At 43.4% G+C, this 24,308-nt stretch overlaps 1 protein-coding gene across 2 annotated transcripts; it reads left to right on the top strand.

Moving 5' to 3' along the window:
• Positions 1 to 5,573: 5,573 nt before the first annotated feature.
• Positions 5,574 to 23,898, top strand: dspb (desmoplakin b). Of its 2 annotated transcripts, none has more exons than XM_088424909.1 (24): positions 5,574 to 5,851; positions 6,691 to 6,778; positions 8,049 to 8,170; positions 8,239 to 8,389; positions 8,510 to 8,635; positions 8,858 to 8,917; positions 8,999 to 9,166; positions 9,286 to 9,390; positions 9,637 to 9,732; positions 9,808 to 9,933; positions 10,504 to 10,656; positions 10,745 to 10,899; positions 10,981 to 11,107; positions 11,494 to 11,680; positions 11,759 to 12,057; positions 12,137 to 12,315; positions 12,395 to 12,533; positions 12,979 to 13,172; positions 13,243 to 13,405; positions 13,510 to 13,593; positions 14,159 to 14,266; positions 14,392 to 14,490; positions 14,610 to 15,107; positions 17,537 to 23,898. In XM_088424909.1, exons 1-24 carry the CDS (start codon positions 5,625 to 5,627, stop codon positions 23,015 to 23,017), a joined length of 9,135 nt encoding a protein of 3,044 aa, XP_088281035.1. In that variant the 5' UTR covers positions 5,574 to 5,624; the 3' UTR covers positions 23,018 to 23,898. The 2 variants fall into 2 exon arrangements, with proteins under 2 accessions (XP_088281035.1, XP_088281033.1); XM_088424907.1 differs by having other exon boundaries at positions 14,610 to 16,436.
• The last annotated feature ends 410 nt before the right edge of the window (positions 23,899 to 24,308 follow it).

Genomic DNA, 24,308 nt, shown 5'->3' with positions numbered 1-24,308 from the left:
TTTTACTTGTTTGATTGTTGATTTGGTCCGTAAAATATCAGAAAATGTATTTCCACCAATAAAAAAGGGTTCTGGTTTTAATTTCAACGGGCATCGGAGGAATACAAATGCGATTTTTGGCCGTATTTGGAGCACATTTGATTCGATGCGAATTTGGGACGATTGTGGTGGGATTTAACAAATAAAGTTTTAAGTGCGTGAAGAGAGAGTTCCCTTTATGTGTACCTGAAGTTTCGGTTGCCGGGGTGAGAGCGGTGAGCCGGGGAAGCTCGGGTATCGTCCCGGCGCCCCCTCCCCCTCTGGCAGCCATTGACTCCTGGACGTCCCAGGAGGCATATCCGTGTCACCTTGCTGCAGGTATGCATGTGTGCATGTACGGGTACAGGACGGCTGTGACATGCTGACCTGCAAAAAACATTTAGGATTTACATTAGCTTTGACAAAAAGGAGCAACTTTTCTAATGACCTCTTGAATTATTCGAATTAACGGTTGTGAAAAGCGTGGCTGTGTTTATGGTGACCCCCCCCCTAGAGCTGCACACAAGACCGCTTTCATCTTGGAACCCGAGCTGGAATACAGCGAAGAGGGTCTGGTCTTCGTCCGAAGGCCTGCTACCTTCATTTCTACATTTGAAGATATCGATGTTAATATTCAAGATCAATTTACATTTTTTTTTTGGCATCAAACAGTTTAGTTGGTCAAAAATGTTTCAATAAAGATTTTCTTTTCCAGGCACCTTGATGCACTTTAAGCTATTTTTTTCGATTTAGAATAAGCCTGCAAAAACCCTTGTCAAAAGTAAACATTTGTTGAACGATGATACAAACGTCTTTTTTCTTTTGTTAATCTTCAAAAGGATGAATAAGGATTGACTTCTTTTTCAGGCACTTTGATGCACTTTAAGCTTTTTTTTCGATTTAGAATAAGCCATAACCTGCAAAAACCCTGTCTAAAGTAAACATTGGTTGAACGAAGATACAAACGTGTTTTTTCTTTTGTTAATCTTCAAAAGGATGAATAAGGATTGACTTCTTTTTCGGGCACTTTGATGCACTTAAAGGTATTTTTTTCGATTTAGAATAAGCTATAACCTGCAAAAACCCTGTCAAAAGTAAACATTTGTTGAACGATGATATAAACGTCTTTTTTTCTTTTGTTAATGTTCAAAAGGATAGCATTTTGGGTATATCCATACAATTTTTCATCGCTAAAGATCTCCCTTATAGACATGGCAGCGAGTGTGTGTGTGGGGGGCTCACAATGTTCCTAGTTTGAATCAGGATTGACTTCTTTTTCAGGCACTTTGATGCACTTTTAGCTATTTTTTTTCAGATTCAGAATAACCTATAATCTGCAAAAACTGTCAAAAGTAAACATTTGTTGAACGATGATACAAACGTCTTTTTTCTTTTGTTAATGTTCAAAAGGATACAATTTTGGGTATATCTAGACAATTTTTCATCGCTAATGATCTCACTTATAGACATGGCAGCGAGTGTGGGTGTGGGGGGCTCAAAATGTTCCTAGTTTGAATAAGGATTGACTTCTTTTTCAGGCACTTTAGGGTATTTTTTTTTCCGATTTAGAATAAGCTAGAACCTGCAAAAACCCTGTCAAAAGTAAACACTTGTTGAACGATGATATAAACATCTTTTTTCTTTGATGCACTTTTAGCTATTTTTTTCAGATTGAGAATAACCTATAACCTGTATGAACCCTGTAGAAAATAAAGTTAACATTTGTTGAATGTAAAAAGTCGACACTCAAAGAATGTTGGCTTTTTTTCACCGCAGTGGGGCTCAAAATGTCTTCTCTTTTTTTAGGGCGGGGGCTTTGCAAAAAATAATTGTCTGAAAATGTGCCTGAAAAATAAGTCAATCCCTCTTCAAAAAAAATAATTGAGAAGCACTGATTTATGGAGTGTAGCTTTGTGCAGATGTGTCAGCAGGCTGAGCTGAGCATATTGCGGGGGACACACCCACTCGGCAGAGCAAAACCTGCTCGCCTTCTGCTCACCTTGCAGCCATGCGCCACATGCTAAAAGCTTCACCATAGTTTCAAGCTGCACACAAGAGCACGAATTTCCATACCGTACGCTACTGTATGTGCATGGAATTCGACCTTTGTTGCACTTGCTGCTCTTTTCAGCGCCGAGATGTTTCATTCTTGAAAGTTGCGTCATACAAACGCGGCCACACCCTGAACAAGGCCATTATCCGGCTCACGTTTGCAAAATGACCCCAAAACTGGCTTCTCATGTGTGAACTGCAAATAACGAAATATACGAGAGGAAGCCTGTTTTATATTTGTTTGGGAAGCATGCAAATATATAAGCGATGCAGTAATCAAGGATTCGCTAGCCCTCGGGGTACTTGAAGTCATTTCCATCTGAAACTGGGTTTCTTTCAGGAATGGTGAGTTTTTTCTTTTCAAATTAAGAGCGAATCATTTGAACATGAAGTAAACTATTGTGAAAATATTTGTGACCCCTTTGCTTTTATTTTGTTAAGTTTTATGGAGATGTGCATTGTCATACGTGAAGCAATTTTTCAGCGGATGAACCGAAAATAAAATTGTTTTTTTTTTTTTTCCCCCAGGGACGATTCCCATTCTTAGTGGTCAAGGATGTTGACAACTGATATTTGGGAGTCTTTTAGTATTTTTTTTAATTTTTATAATATTTGAGCCAGTGAAAGGCAGACTCCTGCTAGCGTGATAACAAAGAGGCAGCGCCGTGTTGAAATTTTGACAAGTTGTAATCATCTGGGTGAAATTTCAGCTCCTGGGTGTTTTCTTTCAATGCTTTCTCTTTGATGTGGAATGCCGTTGGTATTAAGATCAAAAGATTGGACAAAATACCGCACATGGGCTGAAATGGACTGAAATGATCATACGAAAATAAGATTTGAGTTTTGGGGCCATATTGCCTTGCCCGAGTGACAGCAGACGAGCCAGAAAAAAAACGGAGGACGTTGCGCAATCTATGAATAAAATACATCTCCAGATACTACAACAATCGGAGTCGCAAAGTTGAATTAAGCAGCTACTGACGGCACAGCACTCCGGTTTTGCTGCTGGTTAGGGGTTAGCCGGTTAAAAACTATTTCCCAGGGGAGAGTATATTAAAAAAAAAAAATAAAATGCGATGGACGAATGAAGTGGTCCACTCAAGCCTTATCTTGTCGTCTGCAGGAATGAAAGGTGGCAAAGCAGCAAAGGTCCACGCCCAAACATCGCCGGCAGCGAGTTAACGAGCGCGACGTGCCGGTGCAGACTTCCCAAGTTCACAAGCCGCTATCGTTAGCAGCCATCGCCGCAGAATTGAAGGCACGGCGTCATTTTTTTGCCAAGGCCCCGGCTGCGCTGGAATGCCGCTCTGCAAATGGCGCCGTGCATGGCCGCCACTTCACCTGAGAGCCAAAAGAGAATTCTTCTATGTCATCTGCCGCAGGGGAGAATTTCAATTACGGGAATGCGGGAGTTTATTGGCAAAGAAATTCGTTGCGTGATGTGCTTGCCGCGAACGGACGCAAAAAGTCAGTCTGCAAAGCGGGGACGTGGAATAAGTGTCATGTCCTCGAAAGGTACGAGGAAGTCTCTTAAACAATTATGCACTCGAGTGTACTTAGCGATACATCTTGAAGGTGGAAAAACATTTTTCAAACACTCTTGAGTCTTGAGTGCATGTCCAGACATAACTCATGATTGGACTCTTTCAACACAAACACACACCCGCGTGCACGCACGCACACATACACACGCAAATGGGGTGTTTCTATCGTAGTGGGGACATGCCATTGACATCATGCATTTCCTAGGCCCTAACCCTAACCGGACAGACAGACAGACAGACAGACAGACACTGTAGCTAGCTTTCTAGATAAACAGCTAGCTAGCTAACCAGCTAGACAGACAGACAGACACTGTAGCTAGCTTTCTAGATAAACAGCTAGCTAGCTAACCAGCTAGATAGACAGACAGACAGACAGACAGACAGACAGACAGACAGACAATGTAGCTAGCTTTCTAGATAAACGGCTAGCTAGCTAACCAGCTATATAGACAGACAGACACTGTAGCTAGCTTTCTAGATAAACAGCTTGCTAACCAGCTAGATAGACAGACAGACAGACACTGTAGCTAGCTTTATAGATAAACAGCTAGCTAACCAGCTAGATAGACAAACAGACAGACATACACTGTAGCTAGCTTTCTAGATAAACAGCTAGCTAGCTAACCAGCTAGATAGACAGACAGACACTGTAGCTAGCTTGCTAGATAAACAACTTGCTAGCTAACCAGCTAGATAGACAGACAGACACTGTAGCTAGCTTTCTAGATAAACAGCTAGCTAGCCAACCAGCTAGACACAGACAGACAGACAGACAGACAGACAGGCAGACAGACAGACAGACAGACAGACAGACAGACAGACAGACAGACAGACAGATAGATAGATAGATAGATAGATAGATAGATAGATAGATAGATAGATAGATAGATAGATAGATAGATTTATCTAGCTTTCTAAATAAATAGATTTTCTAGCTTTCTAGACATATAGCTTTATCTAGCTTTCTAGATCAATAGCTTTATCTAGCTTTCTAGATCAATAGCTTTATCTAGCTTTCTAGATAAATAGCTATCTGGCTATCCGGATAGATGGATAAAGAATTTGGTCCCCACCATGTAGCAAAAGCCAATTGTTTATTTGACAATTAATCACTAATAAAATGAAATAGTAGTGACTGAAATCGGCCAAATTCTCAGATTTTATATTGTGTTGAAACCGATTTATCGAGTGATTGACAATTAGTCATAATCGCTAACTTGCTATCCGCTTGTCCACCACGAAAAGCTGCGACACTTTGATGTCTTGTTGCCCAACTTGTTTTCGTGAGGGCTCCGCCCACTGGCTGCAGGCTAGTGCGTTGTGCAGCGAGCGTGCGCACCGCACAAAACAAGCTTCAAAAAGAATGCACCATCAGTCTATATTGTGTCTCAATTACTGAAACGCATTTTGAATCAATCACATAATCGTCAGAGTAAGTAGTTATTTTTATTAATTCAACAGTGTTAAAGAGACAGCACAATCGTTAATGATGCAATTGTCCGCCAAGCGAGCCAGGAATTAGAATACAAATAATATATAAAAGTAATAATAATAATACTGCAGGATTTGATATACATGCTACACGAGTTAGCTTTCAGAGTTGCTTCTCCAATTGGAGGTTGCTAAGTAAAATTGCCCTTGAGATATCACTACAAATGTACTTATAAAGTTGAATAAATCAGAAAGAGCTGATTTATAAGCATTTTTAGGGCGTACTTGGCTGAAAAGAAAAACAGTATTTGACAAGGGGTACAAGACTAAAAAGAAGCGCTGATCTAGACTAGACTGAAATGAAAAAAACAAAACAAAGTGCTGCGGGCAGACTTGGGAGGGGCACGAGGAGTGATAGACGTTTTGCCTCAGCAGGTTGGGCAGAAGGTGTGGCCAGTGAGGGGAAAAAAAAAAAAAAAAAAAAAAACCCAAGCCACCTGGAGCATGGGTGCAGTCTGCTCCAGCGAGACCAGGAGCAGCAGGCAGGTGTAGGCAGAGGGACGAATCCGCGCCGCCGCCATGAGTCAGTTGGGTTCTCAGAGCGCGCTCAACATGAGCTTGAGCCGCAGGGGGGAGCCGGCCGCGGGGGGGTCCTTCCGATTCACCCGCACCGAATTCGTGCAAGGAGGGGGTAACGGATACGACCAATTCATGGACGGATACAATTCCTTGCCCAAGTCATCCGGAGGGGGGATGGCGGTGGACACCATAGGAAAAATGGCAGCCACCACGGGAGGTGCCATCAGGTACGCTTCTCAAACCATCTAACTAGCCTTAAAAAAAAGCATATATATATATATATATATATATATATATATATATATATATATATATATATATATATATATATATATATATATATATATATATATATATATATATATATATATATATATATATATACATACAGTATATATATCAAAGATGTTTATTTCTAACTTTTTGGGAAAGAAAAAAGATGATCAATAGCAATGCCTTAATCAGTATCAGCCTTGCTGGGAAATTGCTTCACGTGTGACAATGCACATCTGTGTTAAACGTAACAAAATAAAAGCATGAAACATTTTGCAAAGGAGTCACAAAATCACAATTTAGAAAGAGGTTGCTTCATGCTCCAATCGATTTGCTCTTAATTTGAAAAGATAACCGCACTGTTCCTGTCTAGGCATCAAACACCATCCATTAGATGTGCAGATGAGTGCAGAAACCCTGTTGGAATCTCCTGTATCCCCGGAATTTCCTTTTCATACTCCATTTCTTGATTTAAACATATGAGCACACTTCACCTTTTAAACAATGGTTATTATTGTAAGTTGATGCTAGCTCGTGGCTGCGGCGGCGCCGTTTCCTGCATGATAGTTCCCTCATTTCGGTGGAGTACTGGATGCTTCTACAGACACGCTTCTCATTATGTAACGTGCAATGAAGTTTTGCAACACTACAAACCACACCCGCGATTATCATTCAATTATCGTTAAATGATTGTACGCAACAATTTGATGGCAACTTTCTCTAATGAACATTAATAAAAAAAAAAACATAGCAAGGAAAATGGCCGTCTGCCTGACTGTGCTACGCTCCGCAGTGGCCTGGGCGACATCCACCAGAGGGCCGTGTCCCTCCAAGCCCAGTGCCAAGAAGACCTGAGGAGAGCCGAATTTGCGCTGCAGTCCGTGAGTCAATATTTACTTTCCGCTTCCTTTTTGGCTTCTGCCGCACGCACTGTGGACAGAGGGCGTCACGATCATCCAATTTGAATAAACCTGCTTTGTCATTCTACATAATTGCCTCATCAATTTCATTTGGTGGAAAAAAACAAAAACACAAATTGCATCGGTTAATGCATATTAACAATATGACATTGTCTTTAAAATTATCTGCCTTTTTCCCCAGTAAATTTAATGTATCAAAGATATTTGTGCTGTCGGTGCTTTGTATCGTATCGTGACTAGTCAAGAATTGAGTACTCGCACTGGTTTTGGTCTGTAAATTTTATGCATCGAAGCTACTTGTGGTATCGGTACTTGGTCTCGTATCAGCGACTGTTCAAGAATTGAGTACTCATACTGGTATCGATGTGAAAAACTCGTATCAAACATCCATAATTAATCCATTAATTTGATAACCAATCAATTTTTTTGAACTACTTTAAAGCCGCATTTTCACAATGCTGTCAACTGAAAATGATATCACAACCAATCGGTAACAACCATTGGTAACAACCAATCACCAAACCTAGAAAACTGGTGAGCCGTGATCGGTCGTTAGCTGAGTCTTACGTGATTTCAAGAGGCTAAATGTGCTTTTAAAGGTATTAATTTTAATTGTAAAAATAAATCGATCATAGACAAAATATTTACTTTTTCAAATAAATTTGGTATCCTTTCGAAGTATCCACACAGTTGCAGTCAAATTCGGACCTCACAACAACTTGCTATTAATCTAGTTCTTGTGTACGATTAATTATTTCGTTTTCTTTCCATTTGTTAAAGAATTCTGAAAAAAATAACTAACCCTGTTCTTGAGTTCACTATAAGACCTTTTTGTAATGAAAATATTTTGTCACAAAATCATTGGGCGTATTAAATGAGTTGAGGTTTTTTTCAAGGAAAACGTTTAGTGCTGTTGTTTAAAAAGCTAAATGCAAAAGGTGTTGCTTAAGAAATTCTTTTCAAAAATGTCATCCACATAAGAAATTAAAACACTTACAAGCAAGATCATTCAAAAATGCTTTGTCAAAGAAAGGTAGTTAAGTATTAGTGTGCGGGATTTAGTGCCATCTAGCGGAGATATCATAGATGACAATTTCCTGAGTACGTAGGAGTGAAAATATTTGTCCTCATTAATGTTGCTATTTTTCTTCTCAGCGTGATTTCTACAGTTTCTGTCATGATGAGATCGTCCTGATTATTTTCATTGATTATTTTCCGTGTTTTGTTTCAGGGGGGTAACATGGCTGAGGCCGAGCACTACATGGTGAGGGCCAAAGAGACCATTGACCAGCTGAAGAGCTACGCCATGGACCTCAGACAGATGGGACAGCCAAGCGACAACGTCGTCAGGACGTAAGCCCGCTGAAGGGAAAAGCGTTTTTGAAGGAATGACTAAGAATCCGTCTGTCACCCATCCTCAGTTGGGAGATGTGTAACGATCAGCTGAAGGGGGTCCACTTGGCCATGACGGGCTCTTTGCAGAGGAGGAGGAGCGCCAAGGCGAGCGCCGGTTCTTGGGAGGAGCCGTCCAGGAGCTACCACGACGCCGTGGCCTGGATCGCGCAGCAGAAGGTGCGCGCGCTCGCCTGGTCGCCTGATCTGGTGTCTCCGTCTGTGGCTTTAGCAAAACTAATAGTTGCGCACATGTACACTATGCTGATGGCGAGGTTTTTTTTCCCCCCTTTCCCTCAGCGTCTGATCGAAACGGCATTCTGGGGAGAAGATCCGGCCGGCATAGAGAAGAATCTTATCAGCCACCAGAGGTTTCACAACTCCATCCAGAACAGCCCGGAAGTGGACCGAGCCAGGAGTGACTTGGTGGGTTGAAGCGTCTCCTCATTTTTTAATTTTTTTTTTGCTCCGATTCGAAAGATGGCTGATATTCGCAAAGCCAAACACCTTGTTAGATGAATCGCAATTACTTTTGAGGCCTTCCAAGTCCTTCCACAATCAAAATCGGGACGAAAAATGCCATTTAAAACGGACACATTCTTTTTCAACTGCGTCGTATCAAACTCATATTTGAGTTTTGTCCCTCAGGTTAAGAAAGGAGACAAAGGAAATCTTCATGCTTTGGACCAGGAATGGGACAGTCTACAGGTTCAACAAGATGGCAGCCTTCAAAACAATACAATCGCTTGCTCTTGAGCTCGCTTTTGAATCTCGGCAATCTGTCCGCAGCAAATGTCATTTGCTCGGATGCAACAGCTGGGAGACCTGCAGCAGATCATTCAAGAACTCTCCAAAGAGATCATGTGGGTCAACGACAAGGAAGAAGAGGAGCTCATCTTCGACTGGGGTGAAAAGAACTTGGAGCAGTACATCCCGCGCAAGCAGGAAAGCTATTCGGTTAGCATCAAGACACCTGCATCGTAAAGCGACGATAAAGAACATTAGCATCAGAGCAAAAATGCCTTTGATGAAGCGCGGCGGGTTCGAGTAGCGTGTGAAGTTTTTGCATTTGATAGAAACTGATGAGCGCTCTCGAGGAGAAGGAGAAACACCTGAATAAACTGAAGGTGCGGGCCGACGCCCTGCTCAAGAACAACCACCCCGCCGCGGACAAGATCGAGGTTCGTCACGTCCCAGAAAATCCATGAGACTATTCATCTGCGTAGGCGTGGGCTGATATCACATTCTGATGCGGTGACAACTTCAAGCAATAACACACACGCGCGCACACAAAAGACAGTATTAGCTGTTGTGGAATCCTCAACTTTACATCATAGTGGTAAACCGTCAACCCGGTTATTGGCCCATGCCTACATCTGCGTCACCTGGACAGTATTTGCATCCATTGTCCACATTTTCTTCTCAAGGCATACAGGGACACGTTGCAGACTCAATGGAGCTGGCTCCTTCAAATTACAAAATGCATCGATGTGCATCTGAAGGAGAATGCGGCTTACAACCAGGTAACTGTCCAAACTCTTCGATGAGCCATCTCGTACAAAAAGTACTTCATTAAAACATTGGACGTTTCATTCAAGTTCTTCAAGGAGGCCAATGAGACCTACAGAAACCTGCAGGGACAACAAGAATCCATTCGGAAGAAGTTCATTTGCGACAAGAACACGTCACTGGAAAACCTGCTGGAGATGCTTAAGGGATTGGAGGTATGGCTTTTTACAGACATAACAGATGACTGGAAAAAAAAATATACCTTAATATCGTCTCAAGTTATTACTTTATAAGTTAATCATAAATTGACAGTACTTATCACACTTGCAAGTAGCATTTTTGTGGCAGATCATTTAGGGCATAGGTGTCAAACTCCAGTCCTTGAGAGCCGGTATCCTGCATGTTTTCCAGGTTTCTCTCCCCGAAACGCCTAATTCAAATGATTAGCTTGTCAGCAAGCTCTGAAAATGATACTACAGTAATCATTTGAATCAGGCGTGTTTGAGCCAGACGCATCAAAAACCGGCAAGATACTGGCCCTCAAAGACTGGAGCTCAAAGTCTACGATTTAGGGGATTTTTTTGAGGGAGATGCCATGCCACATCTTGGCAAAAAGAAAAATCACATACCGAAATTTGTTTCCTCCCTATAGCAGGTAGCAAATCTAAACAAAGGTTTCCATATCGCATTGAACATTGAGTGCCGTTGGCATGAAAAGACGTCAGCGGGAATCCTACCGACTGCACGGGCTAGAAAAACACGCCTATTTGTCGTTGTATCCGAAGAGGGAACGAGAGACGTTGAGGGATCACAAGAGACAAGTTCAGAATCTTGTGAACAAGTCCAAAAGCATCGTCAGACTGAAATCCAGAAACCCGGAGGAGAAGAGCAGCAGACCTGTGATTGTCAAAGCCCTGTGTGACTTCAAACAAGACCAGGTCAACTTTTCGCACTTGACTATCAATCAATCCTTGTCTATTTTTTTTTCAAATAGTTTTTGCGCGGCCGTTGTTTTTGCTCGCGCAGAAGGTGATCTGTAAGGGCGACGAGGGCATCTTGAAGGACAACAGTCAGCGCAGCAAGTGGGAGGTGACGGGGCCGGGGGGTCTGGACATGGTCATACCGTCTGTGTGCTTGATCCTCCCTCCTCCAAACCCTCTCAGCATCAATCTGGCGACCACGTAAGTCCCGCTCACTTCAAACAGTACGTACTATGTATACCCAAAGCTTACCCATCCCTGCTCTTCCTTTCCTTTCGACAGAAACGAGCAGTACTATGAGTCCCTCATGGCTTTCTGGAACCAGTTGTACATTAATGTGAAGAGTCTCATTGCCTGGCAGTACTGCCTTATGGATATCCACCGCATCAACTCGCTCAGCGTTTCCATGGTAGGTGATGAATAATGTCTCCTGAGCATACATTGAAATTGCACGTTTTCATCGGGGCTACGAGGATACGAGCTCTCTTTATTGTCACCACACCTGCACGAAGTAGTTCCGGTTCCATTCCGGAAGGCGTTTTCGCCAATAGATGCGGATGAGAATGTAATAGAAAGGAATATGGATTGAAGATGACGGCCTGCAAATATGATATCCATCCAAGATTGCAGGGTGCACTGTTGATTTTAGAAAAAAAACGAAATGGCTTTTAAGTAGGGTATACAGTATACTGCATAAATGTAAATTGGCTTTGTATATAAGTGGTGCAAGGCTTTATTATCCGATGGATCCTTTACTTTGCGTAACGGCGCTTGGTGTCGTATTGTTCTTCCTAGCTGGCGCGGATGAGTCCCGAGGAGTACGCTCAGTACATCAGGAGCCTGGAGACCCATTACGAAGAGTTCAAAGTGAGTTGCCAAGGTTCGCAGATGTTTGCCGATCACGACAAGAGGGGCATGGAGAGCCAGTTTAACGCGGCACAGGCCCACTACGGAACGCTCCTGGTGCAGCTGCCCGCTTACCGTGAGTTGGCCAGAAAACCCATACTTGCAAACTCAAAATTAGCTTCTTCTTTAAATCTGAAGCCACGATTTCATACAGAAGCCCAGCAGGCGCAGCAACAACTGATTATTATGACGACGGCTGCCGACGAAGACCCCAGAAAGCTGGAGGAAGAGCGGCAGAGAACAGAGGTGAAAAAAGTCAAGCGGGAGGTGGTGAAAGTCGTCAAGGCGGAGCCGGTGAAAAAGAAGACGGTGGCGTCGTCTCATAGTTTAAGCGAGGTGCACGCGCTCAGATTGAGGCTGGAGGCCGCCGAGGGCTTGCTGAGTCAGCAAGTTCACACTTGCTTGGGAGATGACGGCCCCAAAGACTGCGGCCTCATAATCGCGCACTTGGAGGTAAAAGCGAGAAAAAAGCCCCTCAACTGTCATCATAACTGCACGCTGGTTCCACGTCTTTTCTTTCTTGATATTAAAGCGCGCAGAGCTTGACGTCAACACAATAAAAGAAGAGTACATCACACTGCTGGAGAATATTAAAAAGGAGCTGGAGAGCATGAATGATCCCGATAAAGCCCAATTGCTCCGCAGTGAGCTCGAACTCATCGGGCAACGGCTTAGCAGTCTGGAGACTAACTTGGAAAAATATCTCCTCTGGTAAGTTTTCAATTCATTCGTTACGATATCCTGGTAGATGCTAGGGGATGCATTTTTTTCTGTGTGTGTGTGTTCTCAGGTTCCAGGCTCTGAGGGACATGCTGGAAAGTATGGCCCGTGCTGAAGATATTATTAAAGTTCATGAGGCCAGATTGACAGAGAAGGAGACCACTTCTCTGTTGGTGGGAGATGTCACGGACTACTTGAGGACTCTTCAGGTACAGTACAGTAGAAAGTGCTCTCACGCGTCGCACTGTGCTAAAGTCAGTATACAGACATTGGACACAAATTTGTGCGGGACCGTTTTAGTAAAGGCCTTTTTCTGTGCGATTGTGCAAAAACATGGTCCCTAACCTCAACATAAATAGCATAGGCAAAAGCTGCTACGAAGAATATTGCCACCAAATATCGGTTACCCGCCTCCTTCGCCACCGATAATCGGAATCAGTAATGGCGCTTTTTATCCGTCAAACGAGCCAGAAATCCAACAGATGACATGACATGACCCATCTTCTGGGGTCGCTGAATAAAATATGTCTTGCAACGCCAGAATTCCAATGTTTATTAAATCGAACGCGGACGACACAGCGCACTGTTTTAGGTCTAATTCGATTCCCTTGCCCGTGTTTCTCATGCTGTGGGTATTTTTCATGTTGTGTGTAGAATATTCGGGATGAGCTGGATGGCAAAAGTGATGTTGTGGCCGCCATGGAGGCAGAACTTGCCAAAGCAAAGCTGTGGCATGACCAGCTGGGTGGGCCCTTCTACAAGTGTAACATGATGCTGTCTAAATGCACTGAGCAAGTGGACCTCCTGTCAGACCGCTGGAGACGCATCAAGGTGCAGATAGATACCAGGTACGAGCTACCGGGACCCCGTGAGAAGCGATTACGAATCATTTGTCTTATATTAATTTCTTCGTTACAGACTGAAAGACTTGCAAGGGTACCTGCCTCAACTGGAGCTCTACAAGCAGTCCAGCTCTTCGCTGAGTGACTGGATCGATGCCGCTCGCAAAAAGCAAGACGTCCTACAGGCGACCAACATCCACAATGTTCAAGCGCTGAAGGACCACATCAATAATCAGAAGGTTTTTCATCGCAACTGTATTTGTCATTGGGACCTCGTGCACACGCCGCGTTTGTTCTGACATCCTGTTCAGACATCTGACATCATTGTATTTATGTTATCAAGGCCATGAATGCAGAAATTAAAGCCAAAAGGGATACATTAGAAAGTGTGCTGAAAGACAATGACACCTGTGTGACTTCCATCAAGGTAAGGTCAACATTTCACGGTTTGCTCATTACTGACTATATTGATTGAGACTACTGTCTCCATTAAAGGGGTGTAGACAGATGTGTCTTTATTTATGCAAAAATAGGGAGGTTGGGCCCGTTTCACTGATATGTTTGTAAAAATGTATCTTTTCACCGTAGCATCACATAAATGCAATAAAACAATGATTTTACTCATTATTGAGAGCAATTAGTGTGTGAAAAGTTGCAGAATCTATGGACTGATATCAATCATATATTACCAAGTGCTACATTGTTGAAAGCTGGGACATAAATCACATTTCAGTATTCTGAACACTCTTCCCTATATGATTCCTGATTATCATTTCATATCAGCTGATTGTAAAACATGACAAAGGAATAAAAATAGAATGCATTGATTGGTCTACGAACCTTTGAAAACTGTTGAAAATAATTTCGCCTCGAGGCCTGATCCCATTTTGAGAGCAACAGATTCAACGCAACACATGACAGGAAGTGTAAATCCAGTCTCAATTACCATACGGGAGGATCTATGGTTTGAAATACGTGGTAATGTTTTACAGGATTATGAAACAGACCTAGCCTGTTACACCTCTGGTTTAGAGACATTGCTCAACATCCCTATCAAGAGAACAATGCTGAGATCGCCATCCGTGGATCTTATTCAGGAGGTAAAGTGTAGAGTTCCAACTCCACAACCCATTAAAAAAAGGCTGTTAAATCTTAAGCATATTCAATATAAGTGATAAGATTTGTTGGAACCCTCAGAGTAATCACAGAGTTCTGCTTCTCTTAGGCGACTCAACTGCAGACCCGTTACATGGAGTTGCTAACTTTGTCTGATGACTATTTGAAATTCATGGGAGAGCTCCTCAAAACCATGGAGGATCTTAAGGTACTGAAGTTTGGAATATGTTCTGTCAATAAGCTAAAGTTGTGCAATGTGATTTTGAATGACAAATATTGTTGTATTCTGAAACTGTAGCAAATAAACTGACTCCGCCTCTGTTCCAGATACGAAGCACTCGGATCGACCTGTTAGAGGAAGAGCTTCGCATGTTGAAGGAAGCGATGGAGGATCGCAACGCCAAGAACAAATCACTGGAAGATGCCGTCGCCCGCTATAGACTGGAGCTGTCCCAGTCCCAGGAAAAGCTGCTGTCAATGGAGGAGATCAAACGAACCACTGCTCTGCAGTGCAATGCTGCAAAAGACAGCCTGGATGACACTCACAACCAGCTGGCGGACCTCGCCGATCAGGTGACGCGTCTCAACTACTTGTTAGAGGAAGAAAAGAGGAAGAGGAAATTGGCGGAGGAGCGCTACACCCAACAACAGGAGGAATATGAGTCTGTCCTTAAGAAAAGACATACAGAGTTAGAAAGTGTCAGCTGGTCCAAAGTGGAAGTGGAAAAGACCATGGCCAATCAAGAACATGAGATTCAAAAGCTGCGGCGGCAGCTAGAGGAGGAAACGTCAAAGGGGGCGGACCTGCAGAGGGAGATTTCAAAGGTAAGAAGTCAATGCAATGCAAAGATCACTAACTTAAAGCTTGACTATGAATCCCAGATCCATGTCAGTCACAGCACAATTCAACGGATCTCAGCCCAAAAGGAGGAAGAGACCGCTCAGCTTCAACTGAGCTATGACAGGCTGCAAGCAGAGGGGAGGGTTATGGAGGATGAGCTCAGGAGGCTGAAGATGTCCCACAAGAAGGCGGAAGACCTCAAGAGGAAGGCAGAGGAAGATGCTCATCGACAGAGCTCGGTGATCACAGAAGAGCAGCAAATGAGAAGGGAACTGGAAAATCAGATTGTGGTTTTGGTCCAGCAGCGGGAAGAGGAAACCGATATGTACAAGGAGAACCTGGCGGAACTTAAACAGGAGCTCCAGAAGAAGACTGAACAGTTGGCCTACGTCACTCACAGCTTGGAGGAAGAGGTGCGAAGGAGAAAAACGACAGAGGAAGGGAAAGGTGTTCTTGAACAGACCTTGGCTGAGCTTCAAAAAAAGCTAGCTAGTTCAGCAACGGCCGTGGCCCGGCGAATGGAGTGTGAGGCAGAGCTTCAGAACGTACGCTTGGAGATGGAGAGGGAGAAGAGGGATCGGAGCAGAGGAGAAGAAAACCTGAATCGGTTGCAGGGCCGCTTAAAGGACATTCAAGCCGTTCGAGACGGCCTGGAAATTCAGTTGGCTGACCTTAGGAAGGTTAACCAAGAGGAAGTGTTGAGAAGAAGGCAGATTGAAACAGACTTTGAAAAGACCACAATGGCCATGAGAGAATACTACTGCACCATGAACACTTTACATCAGAACCAAGAGCAAGTCAATGCCTCTGAAATGAGAGGCGGAAACAAGTGCCTCCTGATTCAGGAGGAGCTGGAAAGAAGCTTGGAAAAAAACAGGAGGTCCACGGAGCAGCTAGAACAAATGAGTACGGAGCTAAAGGTCCTGCAGCAGCAATTGTTGCAGGAGCAAGCAAAAGTTCAAGAAGTGAACCAAAGCAATGAGGGTCTGTACAGAACTCTAGAGGAGAAGAGTAAAGCGCTAAACGAGAACTATGCTGAAATTCAAACTCTGAAGGAGAAGACCGAAACCTTGACCAAAGAAAAACTGAGTTTGGAGGAGGAGCTTAGGACCACACGACATGATAAAGCGGAACTTTTGAGAGCCACGGAGGACCGTGATGATGAAGTGTCCTACCAAATGACGGCCCTGGAGCTACAGCTGCAGGCCAGCGAGCGCAGCAACGTTGACTACCACAGCCTTGTCTCAGAGCTCTCCTTGGAGAGGGACAAGCTCAAACTGGAGACTGAGAAAATGCTAATTCAGGCTACCGAGGTACTTGGAAGTCTGAACCCTAACCCCAGACTTCTCCCATCTTTCCAGATGATCTAATTCATATGGAAAAATCAAGTAGTCATAACTGTCAGTAGACAAATTCTTGATTGCCTGCATGAACCTCAAAGTCATCTTCTCTTGTTGCTCCTCGATTTGCATCTGATTTCCCCAAAGTTTGAATGGTGGCTCCAAGGCGAAAAATGAAATATCTATATGTCGCTAGTAGTAAAACAAAAATGTATTTGTCAAGAATGATCATTTTGCATTCCTGGACCTTGATCATATGAAAAGCGCCTTAGGCGATCTTTCTTCTGAATTGGTAAAATAAAAATAAATAACACAACTACAACACATAACAAATAACAAATTCATTTTTCTTTTACTCACCATTCAGACTTAGGTAATCAGACGTTGTTTGTATGTTCAAATGAAGTGCATGACTTGACGTTAAAGTTTATCTGATTCTAGTTGACCACCCCACACTGTTGTCTCTCTCACGCTTCAAAAAGACCGTAGTGTGCACAATTTCTCATTTTTGCTCATATTTCCTTTGCCCAGAACCCAATTGTTCCCTTATAACATAGATGTCAAAGTCCAGTCCTCGAGGGCCGGTATCTTGCACGTTTCCGATGCTTCCCTTCCAAACACATCTTGTTCAAATGAGTTGATACAGGTGTTTTGGGGAGAGGAACCTGGAAAACACGAAGGACTGCGGCCCTTGAGGACCTGAGCTTGACACATGTGGCTTTTGCGATCAAAACGTTTGTTTTGGTTGTATGCAATTAAAATTTCAAAAGAGTAATGTGTGACATTTATGGAACTGATATAACATAATTGTTAGAATTAGCATCTAATTATTTGATTTTATGAGTTACTGAGTTACCCAATTACTGTATGTAAAATACGACTTGATATAACAAAGCAAAATGGGTTTGGGCCTAGTTTGTGAGTTTGTAATAATTATACTCTTGGATCTTTTTTCTTTGGATCAATTTGTTAATGTTGTTGATTACGAACTGTGTGTAAATTCACCTTGTGACTATTCTAAAACCTGCCTGAACTGACTAATTTCCTTTTGTTTATCCCACCATTTTCCACAGACATCAAGCACGATGCTATCACTGCAGTCGCAGTACAGCGAAACTGCAAAAGAGAGAGATGCGCTACTGATGAAGCTCAAGTTGTCAGGGACCGACAAAGATCAGCTCCAGAGGCTGGAAGAGGAACTCCGACGCATTAAGTTGTCTCTCGAGTCAGAGCTTCAAAATAAGCAACGGCTACAGGATGAGAATGAGAGGGTGAAGAGAGATTTAAGTTACTGGAAAGAACAATATGAAAATAAGCAGGGTCTCATTAACAAGTATGATACCGACAAGGAACGTTTGGAAAGGGAAAATACGAGTTTGAAAAGGGAGATAGAGAGGCTTCTGAGGGAGCTTGCTGCTCTTGAAAATACATACAAAGGAAAGCTGGAAGTCCTCCAGAAAGAACTTACAGAGTTGACTATCGTAAGACAAACTATGCAGGACGAGTTAAAGAAATCCAGAGATCCTCCAACCTTGGATCCCTCCACTGTCATTTTTGACGGTGTGCGAAAACCTGTTACAGCAGCCCAGTTGGTTGACTGCGGTATTTTAGATAGACCAACTTTCAACCAGCTCATTAGAGGGCAAAAGACTGTCCCTGATGCGGCTACTGATATCAAAGTTAGTCTAAAAGGAACGGGCCCAATAGCAGGGGTGATCATTGAAAATACGCAGGGTGGCAGTTTTTTTTCCGGATGTCCCTGTAAACTAAGCCTCACTGAAGCAAAGAAAGAGGGTCTTCTATCAACAGATGTTGTTGACCTGCTACTGGATGCTCAAGCAGCCACAGGCCACATCATTGATCCCACAACTAATCAAAAGCTAACGGTCGAGGAGGCGCTCGCCGCCGGAGTGGTAGACCCAAGAGATCAAGACAGACTTTTAACAGCACAAGCTGCTGCCATTGGCTACAAGGACCCCAGTGCAGTCAAGCCACTTTCAGTGTACAGGGCCTTGAAAAAGGGAATGATTGACAAGAAAATTGGTCTGCGTTTACTGCAGGCCCAGGAGTGCGTTGGAGGCATACTGGATCCAAACCTCAGTGTGTTCCTTCCCAAAGTCACAGCTATCAGTCGTGGTATTTTGGATGAAAACATTGGTTATGCTCTGACGCAGGATCCCAAGTGTTACCTTGACCCAGACTCTGACCAGGGTGTCAGCTATGGAGATTTGAAGAAAAGATGCAAAACAGAGGCTCACACTGGTCTGCTACTGTTGCCAGTCACTGAACGGAAAGACCCATCCAAATTAACTTTTGATGGTGTTCGTAAACCAGTCACAGCACAGCAGCTGCATGATTGTGGGATCTTGGATAAACATTCATTCAACCAATTAACAAAGGGCCAAAAAACTGTCCCACAGTTGTCAGAAGAAAAGAAAGTATTTTTAAAGGGGACGGGACCAATTGCTGGTGTAGCCAAGGGATCTTTAGGGACTGTGTCTTTATCGGAAGCCAAAAAACAGTTGCTGATGCAGCCGCATATTGCAGATTTACTGCTTGACGCCCAGGCAGCGACCGGCCACATTATCGATCCCGGGACCAATCAGAAGTTCACAGTAGAGGAGGCATGTACCAGAGGACTAGTGGACATAAGAGATCGAGATCGGCTCTTGGCAGCAGAATCTGCCGCTTTAGGCTATCGGGATCCTCGCACAGCTCAACCTATTTCAGTCTTTGAAGCCATGAACAAAGGACTAATTGATAGGAAAACGGGACTACGTCTCTTGCAAGCCCAAGACTCTTCTGGGGGGATTTTAGATCCTAATCTAAGTGTGTTCTTCCCCAAAGACATAGCTCTGAATCGCAACCTTTTGGATCAAGAGCTTTGTAGGGCTCTAAATCAAGCTCCAGAGTGTTACATTGACCCAGATACAGAGTTCGACGTCAGCTACGATGCTTTAAAGAGAAAATGCAAAACAGAGTTCAACACTGGTTTGATCATTTTGCCAATTGTGGAGAGAAAAGATCCTTCCAAACTGATGTTCGATGGGGTCCGCAAGCCAGTTTCGGCGAAGCAGTTGTTTGAGTGCGGCGTGCTGGATAAGCCTACATTCGACCAGTTGCTGAAAGGGAAGAAGACAGTCTCTGAAGTGTCTGCAGAAAAGGTCGTCTATCTGAAGGGAACTGGGCCGATTGCAGGCGTTCAAGCTGAGAATCAGGGAAAGGTTTCATTGTCAGAAGCTAAACAACAATGTCTCTTATCCTCAGAGACTGCAGACTTGCTTCTGGAAGCCCAGGCTGCCACAGGCCATATAATTGACCCCAATACCTATCAGAAGCTAACAGTAGACGAGGCTTGCGCCAGAGGAATAGTTGATATCAAGGACAGGGAAAAATTATTGACCGCAGAAGCCGCTGCTATTGGCTATAAAGATCCAACTTCTTCCAAGCTGTTGTCTGTCTATGAGGCGATGAAAAAAGGACTAATTGATTGGAAAACTGGTTTACGCTTCTTGCAGGCCCAAGAGTGTGTGGGAGGCATACTTGACCCCAATCTCAGTGTATTCCTCCCAAAAGAAACAGCGATCAAGCGCAATTTGTTAGATGAAGACCTCCGCAATGCTCTGAATCAGAGTCCTACATACTACCTTAATCCAGAACCTGAACTTGATGTGAGTTATGGAGCTTTGAAACAAAGATGCAAGACAGAGTCTCACAGTGGTCTGCAACTTTTGCCAATTTCAGAAAAATTGGATCCCTCCAAATTGATCTTTGACGGTGTCCGCAAGACAGTAACAGCGCAACAATTGTTTGACTGCGGAGTCCTGGACAAAGTGACATTAAATCAATTAGTCACGGGGGAGAAAACTGTGCCTGGGGTCGCTATGGAAAAGCAGGTTTTCCTCAAAGGGACTGGTTCAATTGCTGGGGTTGCAGCAGGACCGCTAAAAAAAATGTCCTTTACTCAGGCTAAGAAACAAGGTATCATTTCCCCAGATAGTGCAGACTTGTTACTTGAAGCCCAGGCAGCCACAGGACACATCATTAACCCACAGACTAATCAGAAATTGACCGTTAAGGAAGCATGTGCGAGAGGTGTAGTCTCTAAGGAGGACGAATCAAAATTGTTTGCCGCTGAAGCTGCCGCCATTGGTTACAGAGACCCAAACACGTCCCTGCTCTTATCGACTGGGCAGGCTATGAAAAGGGGACTGATTGACAGAGACACAGCTCTTCGCATACTTCAGGCTCAAGAGTGTGCAGGAGGTATTTTGGACCCTACCCTCAGTGTATATCTTCCTCGAGACATTGCCATGGATCGGGATCTGATAGATGCAGACTTATACAAGGCTCTCAGTCAGTACCTTGAATGCTATCTGGATCCAGAAACCCAACTGCCAGTTAGCTATCTCTCTCTGAAGAAAAGATGCAGAACGGACACAGGCTCTTTGCTCCTCCCAGAACCGAAAAAACAAACGACAGTTCAAGGGCTTCGGTGTCAGGTCCCCGTCATAGATCTAGTACATGCCAACCTGCTGGAGCCATCTGATATCGAAGACTTAAAAGGAGGGAGATTAACCAGTCAGGACATTGAGTATCGTCTGCGTTCCTATTTGGGCAGGTCCACCTGCATAGCAGGACTATTTGACGAAGCCACTGATAGGGTGATGACATTTTATGATGCCATGAAAGCAGGTCACTTGAAACCTCAGACTGCTCTAGAACTTCTGGAGGCCCAAGTTGCCTCGGGTTTTATTGTCGATCCGGTGAACAATACTCACCTCACTGTCAGTGACGCTTATAACCAAGGACTGTTCGGGCCAGAATGTCTGGACACTCTGCTATCAGCAGAAAGAGCTGTGACAGGTTACAAACTACCCGGTACGGAAAAGGTCATCTCACTTTTCCAGGCAATCAAGAGGGGTCTAGTTCTGAAAGAACAGGGCACCCGTCTGCTAGAGGCCCAGATTGCCAGCGGCGGCATTATTGATCCCGAACACAGCCATCGGATGGATATAGATGTGGCCTACAGGAAAGGCTACTTAGATGAGGAAATGAAGAAGATTGTGACCGATCAGACTGTTGCCAGTAAGGACTTCTTTGATCCTAACACAGACGAAAAGGTAACATACCTGGAGCTTAAGAAACGTTGCATTACTGATAAGAAGACTGGCCTACTTCTTTTGCCGATTGTGGACAAGGAAAAGCAAGAGGCAACTATGAAAAACAGATTGAGGAAGAGGAGGATAATAATTGTGGATCCGCAAACTAATAAAGAGATGACTATCCATGAAGCCTTTAATAAAGGCTATATTGACCATAGCACTTACCTGGAACTTTCTCAGCAGGAATGTGAGTGGGAAGAGATCACTATCACTGAAGCAGATGGTTCCAAACGCGTTATGATCATTGACAAGAAAACAGGTCGAGAGTATGACATCAATGAACTGATCAAAAAGAGAGTCATCGATCAGTCGGTTCTTGATCAGTATCGCTCACGTATCATCACCTTGACGCAGTTTGCAGATATCATTACTGAAAAGACCCTAGGATCGCCAGCAGGAACTTCCACATCACGGGCTTCATTTCCAACTTCAGAGTCACATTCGTCATCGTCATCAACAATAATATCAAAATCTTCCATCACCAAGACCTCGACAACGATACCTTCTACCATCCAAGAGCAAAGCTTTGCAACCGGCAGTGGCTCCCAAGGCTCAGGTCTCCAAATATCGAGTGCTTCTATCTTACTGACGTCCCCCGTTGAAAGTGTTGGTGAAAAGGATCCTGTGGGGGCCATATTTGATACGGAGACTTTAGACAAGATATCAGTTATGGAGGCTCTAAATTGTGGCCTTGTCGATACCATTACTGCCCAGAGATTGCTGGAGGCACAAGCATGCACCGGGGGAATCATAAATCCAGAAAACGGGCGTCGTCTCAGCGTCCAAGAAGCTTCCCGCCAAGGTATCATCAATGAGGAGATGGCTGCCAAACTCAAGCCTGCTCAGAAAGCCTTCATTGGCTTTGAGGATGTCAAAACGGGCAAGAAAATGTCTGCCGCTGAAGCAGTTAGGGAAATGTGGCTACCTTACGAGGCAGGCCAGAGGTTTATGGAGTTCCAATTTGTGACAGGAGGACTTTATGACCCGGAACTGGGCTGTAGACGAAGCGCAGCAGATGCTTTGAAAATGGGCTGGATCGATGGCAGCACGGCCATGAAACTCCAAGACGTCAGACACCACAACAAGATCTTAACATGCCCCAAGAGCAAACTGAAGATCTCTTATAAGGAGGCGCTAGATAACTGTCTTGTGGAGGAGAGCACTGGGCTGAGAATGTTACCGGCTTCGTCCGTGTCCTCCAAAGGAATAAGCAGCCCTTACAATTATGCGTCTGCCCCAGGATCCATCACCGGCTCTAGAAGCGGTTCGCGCCGAAATTCCAGAAGGAGCAGTTTGGATTTAGGCACCCCTTCACCCTTGTCCACTACTCATCACAGTCATACAACTGTTACCACCCTCTCCACGAGATCTGAATTTAGCAAAAAATAGAATCCGCATAGAGTCACCACCTAAAAACGATTCTGGCTATGTGACCGTTAACAAATCGAATAGTTAGGGTTGATGAGTATTTGGAAAGTGCTTGGGAAAAAAATCTCGGAGAAAAAGGAAAAGTTGATGTATTAAACAGGCCTTTGTTGGTCCATGTGTAAGATACCAAATTTTGCAATTCGGGATTGACACTGATGCTGATATTAACATACATCTAATAATCTGAATTCGCAAAGCTGCAACCATTTCGTGAATGCCAATCATCTACTTTTGCGTGTGCTGGGTTTATTTTCTTTTTTTCCTTCTATTTTTGCTTTGGGAGCGTAATGATGCTGTGATTGCATGTGTTCTGCATTTTTATGGCTGCTTTGTCTGGAAGGCTGTTTGCATGTACAGTGGTACCTTGAAGTTTAACCTAATGTTGATTTGGTTGAGAGTTGAGATTAATTAGTCAAGGCAAACTCTTATAATAATTAAAGGATGATTTATTAGCTCCACAAACAATAATTTAAGTAGTTGGGGCATCCTGATTGGGGATTGATGCTACAAATTCCGATCATCGATTAGTGAGATAGGCTGATGCCGATTCCAATTACATGTTTCAGCTGCACATTTTTCAGTTATTTTTTCAATTCATCAATAAATAAGATTTTTTTTTAATCCAAATTCCAATATGTTTTGTTTCACAAAAACAACGGAGACGTTTTTATTAGCTCAAATTTATGTCAGACACCAGATTGTAGAATTTTTGGGGATCTTGAACTTCCAAGTATCACTGTCATAAGTACAGCACTTGTTTTGTACTGAATATGTTCTTTATTTGTTACAGTTGACAGCTTTAAATTCTGTCATACTCTTTTAATAAAATCATTAACCTTCTAGTTCTTTGCTTGAGTTTATTAATATGGGGGGGATATAAAGTGCACATAAAATATGAGCTCACCATTAACTACACACCTAACATAGGTTATACATTGCTCACTTCTCAGGTAAGTCCCATTTAGAAGAAGTACATGTAAAAAATGTCCACAAATTAGATTGATTAAATCAATCATAACTGAATTCAATACAAAACGTCAGTTAGATGCAAATGAGTACTTAACGATGCAGAACCTTTGCATTTGCTAACATATACTAAAGGGAAATATCTGGCTCAATGAAAATGCTAACAAGCTAAATGCTAACATGCTGAAAATAAGATCTAACATGAGCTATCATGTTATCCACAGTCACAAGTTTTTTGTGACAAGCAAACAAATTTGGGGGCACATTATCATGAATGACAACATTC

This window comes from Hippichthys cyanospilos, chromosome 10, assembly GCF_059441005.1.
Source record: "Hippichthys cyanospilos isolate Australia breed blue-spotted pipefish chromosome 10, RoL_Hcya_1.0, whole genome shotgun sequence".
Taxonomy (NCBI): Eukaryota; Metazoa; Chordata; class Actinopteri; order Syngnathiformes; family Syngnathidae; genus Hippichthys; species Hippichthys cyanospilos.
The sequence above is the reverse complement of the archived record's forward strand: the minus strand, read 5'-3'. Positions and strand labels throughout refer to the sequence as shown.

Excerpts from the sequence above, each read along its gene's own strand:
- dspb (XM_088424907.1), top strand. The coding sequence starts at position 5,625 with ATGAGTCAGTTGGGTTCTCAGAGCGCGCTCAACATGAGCTTGAGCCGC. Across the intron at positions 12,316-12,394 it reads TTGGAAAAATATCTCCTCTG|GTTCCAGGCTCTGAGGGACA; the intron begins GTAAGTTTTCAA and ends GTGTGTTCTCAG. Across the intron at positions 13,406-13,509 it reads ACCACATCAATAATCAGAAG|GCCATGAATGCAGAAATTAA; the intron begins GTTTTTCATCGC and ends TATGTTATCAAG.